A 7,269-nucleotide genomic window follows, 5' to 3' on the forward strand; every position below is an offset into this window, starting at 1 on the left:
AAAAAAAAAAACAAGATTCATAGTGGTCAGGTAGAGATGTAAGAGCAAAGTGGTCCTTTTCATTTGTCTGTACGTGAAATATGTGCCCAGATTGATGAAGGCACTCACGCACATGCACAGCACCGTGCAGGTAAAGGTGCGATCCATCCGCCAAGAGATATTCTAGACGCATCATGTTTTCAACATCTTAATTGGTAAAGAACAAAAGCAAGAGAGTGGGCAGGGAGTTAAAAAAAACAAAAAAACAAAAACAGCTGCTCAACAAGTCTCATTATGGCTTTTGTGTTGCTTATTTGCAGGCGTGAGAGCTCTCAGAATCAATATGTTCGCTCTCAACTATTTATTTCCCCCCGGAAAAGAGCCAAGCTGTTGTGTTTGAATGTTTACACGGATTAACATAATCTGTTTGCCTGTGAAATTAGCCTCCTAAACAGCCCCCCGAACACAGGAAATAAAAGGCGTAAGCTAGCAGGAACTAGCTCTGGGGATTCTGTTGCTCTCTGTGTTTCTTGGCACGCGCCGTTGGCACCGTAGCCAATCTGTGATAACAGCTTTTGAGGAGTCATTTAGCACGCTGCTTTTGTTTAGCGAGGTGGGGTGTCTCGACTCTTGTCATCGGGTTTATGTTTCTATTTTTTTGTGAACTGTGTGTAATCGGTTAACGTCTCCAAGCCGCTTCAGCCGCTTCATTTAGAGATTTCATGCCAGGGTTGTGAGCGCATTGTTAAAAACTTCCCTAAGCTATAAACTTGAAAGTGTTTGCGTGTGTTTTTGTAAGCTGTAGTCCTCTACCTTTGACTTTTTTTACCCCCCTCAGTCATGCATTAATAAACAGACCTGCTTTTACGTGCATGTGGTGGACTATCCGGCCCACATCCTCTGCCTCCTTTACCCAAGTGTGCCTTCTGTGCATTCGCGTGGCCACCAAGGCTTTGTCTGATCACTCTTTCTCTCTCTCTCCGCCTCCTGACTGCCCGGCTCTCTTGCCCTCTCGCTTGCCTCTTTGTGAGTTTGAATGTTTTGCACAGCTTGCCGCTCTGAGGCCCATCCAGCTTGTTTTGTGTCATGCCGCTCCCCTTTTTTTGATGTCAGCTTTCCAGATGTCTCATACTATTTCCTCAGAGGCGCCGGGCGCTGTTTTTTTGGCCCTGCAAACTCTGGGCTTCATCTCCGCTCACTGACATTAAACAGCAACATTGTCAGTGTATGCTGCTCTTGTCTGTCTGTTGCTTGGTTTCACTCTGTCTCTGTCTGCCTCTCTGTCTCTCTCTGTTTTTCATGGAGATGTGCCTTGCGTCCAGCTCTCTTGTGTACAGTATATGACCCCCACCACTTTTCCCTTCCTCCTTGCTGGCTTCTATAAGATACAGACTAATCGCTGGTGCTGAATTATACATCCAAGTGAATAGCTGAGCTGGCTGGCCACTGCCTAATGCCTATGTACTGTGTTTGTATCGTATTCACAGTCTGCTGTTACATTCCGAATGCTGGCATGGCTATACCCTCTGGGTCCTTCAGAGTTTGTTAGGTTGAACTTTGAAGCTGTGGCCGAGCAGTGTTTATTGCTCTCACTGGCATTTTGCAGAACTCGGATGGCAGTACACTTACAGCGCATGCCAGCATAAAAAAAAAAAAAGGTCTATGAAGCAAAACCACATTCTGGCCAGTAGCAGCTTACTGCATGTCCACCCCACATGTTTAATACTGAAAGATTTATTCTCATGCATCTTCCATTACTGCCAGTGTTATGGCCTCAGATAAGGATAATAAGATGCATTCGAACTTCAGGCACCCTCACATGTACAGCCGCGCTTTCTCGTTTCATGTTCCCTTCTTTATCTTGTTTGTATCGCAGTCAGCTAGCGCTTCTGGTCAGCTCCGCAGCCCTTAGCAGTGCAAAATTAGGGGGGAGAAAAAAAAAAACCCTCTACTTTGATTAATCAAACATGAGCATTCAGAGGCCCTCAGCTTCCAATTCCGTCCTCCACACTCTCCTCCTTTCGCTTTCCCTCTAACCCAATCAGTAACAGCCCCTTCTGACAGCTCAAGATGGGCTGATGAAAGTTATGCAAATGAGCCCTGTTTGTAATGCTATTTTTCTGCATCCATCCACATCATGTCTTTTTAACACTCCAAAGCAGGGGCGCTGCGCTGGCCTTGGTTCAGAAAGGAGACAGCTGCAAGGAGTGTCTGCCAGGTGCACTTACAGAAGGATGTTCAGTATGGTTTAGTGAGTTGGATGCAACGACCAGAGGTTTTAGTGTGGGGAAGGTTGACCAAGGATAACATATAGGCATGGCTAAACAATCATTGATCTGTGTTCAACCTCACCTGGACAGTTTTATTTTGGATTTTCTTCTTCTTTTCTTTTTTGGAAGAAAGTAATTCCAGCTCTAATTAAAAGACAAGTTTTAGTTCATTTCAGATCAGGAAACAAGACCACCTCTCCTGTATTGTATACTTGTTGACAACATGTTCTTCAAATGTGTGGATGAGATAATCAGATAGCAACAAATCAGACAGTAATCAAGTCGGAGCTACAATGTTGTTTTTAACCTGCTGCCTTCCTTACCCAGCTTGCTCAGTCGCATCGACTGCCTCTTAGAGCTGCTCCAGGTACAAGAGCTCCTCAGATCATTTCAAGCACTTCAGAGAATTTCAGGGATTCTAACACGACTATATGCTCAAAACTAATGACAATAACTGACGGGTTTGATCAGAGATTTGAACATTCTGGGGATACTCTGACAGAGTCTTTGGTTTGAGACACTGCCAAATATTATGTTCTGTCAATAAGTTTAAATTACCTTCACTAGATCTCTTACATACAAACAAACTGTCACTGTGAACTGTACAGTGAAACATGTAACTCATTTGGCCTTGACACTTACATGTCAAAATGACACTCATGATTTTTAATGGACACATTAGTAAGTTGAAGTTGAAGACTGCTGAGGCTGCTGTTGAACAGTGAGCCGAAAGTTTCCACCGGCCACGTAAAGAGTTCCTGCGAGGTGGTTAAATGTTAATCAGAGGTGCTGGCATTGGAAGCATTAATTCACCTAGTTGCCAGGCAGGGACTCTTGGACTCTTGCTAATCATCTTTGTTTGATCAGCCCAGCAGTTTGCATGATAATGCCACAATTGCTTAGCAATTCTCTTAATCAAAACTGCAGAGGAAAATTGATTTCTTTGGATGTTTTCTTTTATTTCTGTTTGCCATATGCGTATTGTGTTCCACCTGTCAGCCTGCTGAGCATGCATCACTCACTTACTCTCTATACACAGTTTTCCCCACCACAGTTGGAAATATTTATGCTTTAATTTTAGTTTTTTAGTTTTTTCCTTATCTTTGTGTGTGATTTGTGACTGATTTATTTGTCACCCCCGCTTGGACCCAGACTGCTGCGTTCACTGCATCTTGGCCTGCCTTTTCTGTGAGTTCCTGACGCTTTGCAACATGGTGGTGGCCCAGGCCTCATGCGGCGCATGCACATCAGAGGTTTGCTGCTGCTGCTGCTGCACCGACGATCTGGGCGACGACTGCAACTGCCCTTGTGACATGGACTGTGGCATAATGGATGCTTGCTGCGAGTCCTCAGATTGCCTGGAAATCTGCATGGAGTGCTGCGGCATCTGCTTCCCCACATAGACAGGCCCGTGTTGGTGTGGACCAGGGCGATAAGCAAGACCCCGAATGAAAGTATTAGAAGGAAACTGCTGCTGCTGCTGCTACTTTAGAATTCTGCAAAGGATAGAGGAGAAAGTGTGCACGGTGGTTGGCATATGTTTTCGTGAAGGTCCTATTTTTTGTGTGCCTGACTTTTCAGTATGTGCAAACTAGCCTGGTTTGTACAGCATGCTTTGAAAGATGGATTTCAACACTGGGCTTCTCCATCTAAACCATCCAGATATATGAACTCGTCAGTTAAATCTTCAGTGTATTGTAAGTATTCCATCTGTTGCTAAAAGCAGTATAGTAGAGATTCGATTGTTACATCAGGAATGCTGTCTAATTGTATCACATCTTGCCTCTTTTTAGTCATTTTGGTGACCGACATGTTGCATTTACAAAATAACATTTATTCTGTTTTCATTTTAAATACTTTGTTTTTTTTTATTATCAGAAACTTAGGTTTGCAGTCTTTACAACACTGTAAAAACTTTATGTGATGGTTCATACATTCTTCATTGCATACTGTATTTCGGCGAGACAGACTTCTATATAGACATATCTACTGTAGTACTGTAGAACAGTTGAAACTGGTGAAATGTTTAAGGTGAATCAGGACTTCCCATTATCTGCTACTTTCTGCCACTGAAGGTAAGGGTGACATTACATTTTTATTTTAAGCATTTTGTAAATGCTGGAAACGTTTATTATTTTATACAGAGGGTCGTAATTGTCTGCAATATTTTACCAGGTGTTTTAATGGTTGGGATGGATTATTTCACTAAAAAGTGTCATCTCACACCTGATTTGGCAGTGTTTGAAGCCTTGGGTTTACTGGAAATACAGTGCAGTTACTTGCATTTTTTTATATCAAGAAGCTCTTAATAATCTCCAATAAGATGTACAATGCGTTTAGCTTTTATTTCTATGAGAGTCCTCCTCTAATGTTAGCTGTCAATGAATAGGCTTAGCCAGCCTTTTATTTGATGCTATTTTGCATTCATACTGTGGAAGTATGACTTGTTGAACTGCACTCTGTTCATGAGGTCTGTGATAAGAAATTAAAAATGGTGACCCTAGTTGCCACTTAAGCCGCTTTTGGGTATCAAGCCCAGAGACTGGGGGGGAAAAAAAATGTTATCATGAACTGTCATTTTTTTTAGAAATTGTAAACCAAAGCAGGGTAAAAGCAGTTTCCTTCTCTCTCTTTTTTTCTCGTCCTTAATTCTGTGTATCTCGAGATGAGTTTGTAGTGAATCACCAGCAGAGTCATTTTCTTGTCTTGGAGATCCACTTTGATGTTGTTTAAGTGGTGATGCTTAAAGCTGGCCCTCATTAGCACTGCTTACTAAATGGTAACAAAAAATAAAAAATGGTCCCTTCCTAATGGCATCAAAGATAATGTGCTGTCATGTACGGCTCGTCTTAATGGCACACTGTTATGTGTATAAAGAGGCTGGATGGGCACCTCTTCAGTAGATAATGTGCAGAAAGTAAACCTCATTTTCATGTTTATGATTAACTCAAAGCAGGAGTTTGTTACAGGCTAAGGAGTGTCAAGAAAACACTATATAGATAATGTGAAGAATTTATCTTTAAATTAAAAAAAAAAAGTATACAGTATGTAGTCGTCGTCTTGCACAATACTGTTATGCTTTATGTTGTGCTTTTTTCCTTGATTCTTTCCATTTCCATCTGGATACATCAGCTCATTTAATTGTCTTCCAATACCTTGAATTTCAATGAAAGTTGTTTTGTTTTTTTTTTTAAATAAAACTTTACTTAAAATGATGATTGTTTTGATCTTCTTTTTCTAAAAAACACGACTTTTATGTGCGCCAGCTCTTTATCATATTCCAGTTGTGCAACATGTGACGAACAGGTCTGCCTTCATTTCACATGTTTGAGTCTTTTGTAAAGGCGTGTTTGGCACATTGTTCTGACTCACCACCCATTTCCTCATATTTTGCGTCCAAGGAGCCAGACATTCTTGTAATTAAAAAAAATAAAAATAAATAGTGGTCCTGGGCAATAGTTTTCCAGTTTTTTAGGACATTGGTTGGTTTTTCACTCCTTTCCAGTCCAGTCCTTGGACTTGACCATTTTCAGAGGTATGTTTTTTTTTTGTTTTGTTTTTTTTAAGCCACTCGGCACTGACCTATGAATCATTCAAGCATAAAAAATAGACCAACTCAAGGGATGAATCAGTGGTGTGTCAACACTAAATGGAGAACTAGCCGAAGAGCTTGCCAAAAAACTAGCCAAGTTACCAATGTCTAACTGTTAAGCTAGTGTCACTTTTTTTTTTTTTTTTTTTACTATTATCAGAAATTTTACAAAGGAAAATCCCCAGCTGTCCTCAACTGACATAGTCCACAGATAAATACCACACAATGAACACCAAACCAACTCAGCTCTGGTTTCTGCTGCAGCAGATGTCTTAAGTAACACTTGTCCTATTGACACGCACAAACTGACTTGGGGAAATCAATTTCAGCTACAATATTGTTGCTGGTGGTGACTGTGCATGTTTCAAATGTGGTTTAAAGTTCGTCCCCTGTACTGTAATGTAACTGCAGCCAAAAACTTCCTCCAGAGGACTTTATTCCACATGGCCATGTCTTTGCCTGTAAAATCACTGGAAAGCAAAAGTGCGCTTACCAAGGAGGTTAATATTTACGTCTTTTTCTGAGTGTAGATTCAAAGCACAATGCAAAGGTTACCTGTAGATCTTGTGACTGAACACTGGGGACTTCCTTTTTAGATCAGGTGACCTTTAGATTTTACTGGTGTGGCTAGTTTTGGACAAATTGTGAACCTAAAATCAGGGCCACTTGCATGATTCATTCAAATAATTTGGCAATTTTGTGTTTGTTTTTAAAGCATTTACCATATCACAGACATTCACAATCTGCTTTTTCAAGGGTTTAGAGAGCTACATTTAACTTGAACAGACTGTAGCATTTTAGAAATGAACACTTTCTAAGGAGCTCCCATTTACTGAAACCCATTTTTGAAATGGTTTCAGTTTAATTCTTTGAAATTTTGATAAACGGAACAGTGGATAACTTTTTCCATGTGACCAAATATAACACATTTTAATGATTAAAATAAATAAAAACACAATGTATTTTAATCATTAAAATGTGTTATATTTATTTGTATACAGTTTTGTGTTGTTAAATTGTATTGAAAATTTAATTATTAAGTGCAAAATCACAACATTAGTTGCATCAAGGTGCTTTATATTATAAGGTAAAGGATGGGTACCGGTAATGACACCGGTTCTGACATAAACTGTAGTAACCAGACCGAAAAGCAGCGCACATTTCGGTGCTTTTTTTCCTGAGCTGTGATACACTTTGGATTCTAGCCAATCATTTTACCTTTCCAAGGATAGTAATTGGGCCCAGGTACGTACGTTCTTTTAGAGCAGAGCTACAGATTAAAAATGCCCAAGGTGAAGCGGTCAAAAGTCTGGCTGTACTTCACAGTAAAAGATGCAAACTCAGCAGCCTGCAACAAGTGCTTTAAGGTGATACTGTGTAAAGGAGGTAACACCTCGAATCTGATGAAACACCTGGCGACACATTTTT

The 7,269-nt window shown here is 40.6% G+C and overlaps 1 protein-coding gene across 3 annotated transcripts in view; it reads left to right on the forward strand.

Annotated features, from left to right (window-relative positions):
- mdfic (MyoD family inhibitor domain containing) overlaps window positions 1–5,416 on the forward strand; it is a 24,935-nt gene extending 19,519 nt beyond the window's left edge. For all 3 annotated transcript variants that reach the window (XM_005725192.2, XM_013908836.1, XM_013908837.1), the window contains exon 5: window positions 3,402–5,416. In XM_005725192.2, the coding sequence (XP_005725249.1) occupies window positions 3,402–3,652 (251 nt within the window). In that variant the 3' untranslated portion in view covers window positions 3,653–5,416. The remainder of the gene's footprint in view (window positions 1–3,401) is intronic.
- Window positions 5,417–7,269: the final 1,853 nt, after the last annotated feature.

Source organism: Pundamilia nyererei, unplaced genomic scaffold (assembly GCF_000239375.1).
Source record: "Pundamilia nyererei isolate P.nyererei 1_Seehausen unplaced genomic scaffold, PunNye1.0 scaffold00014, whole genome shotgun sequence".
Taxonomy (NCBI): domain Eukaryota; kingdom Metazoa; phylum Chordata; class Actinopteri; order Cichliformes; family Cichlidae; genus Pundamilia; species Pundamilia nyererei.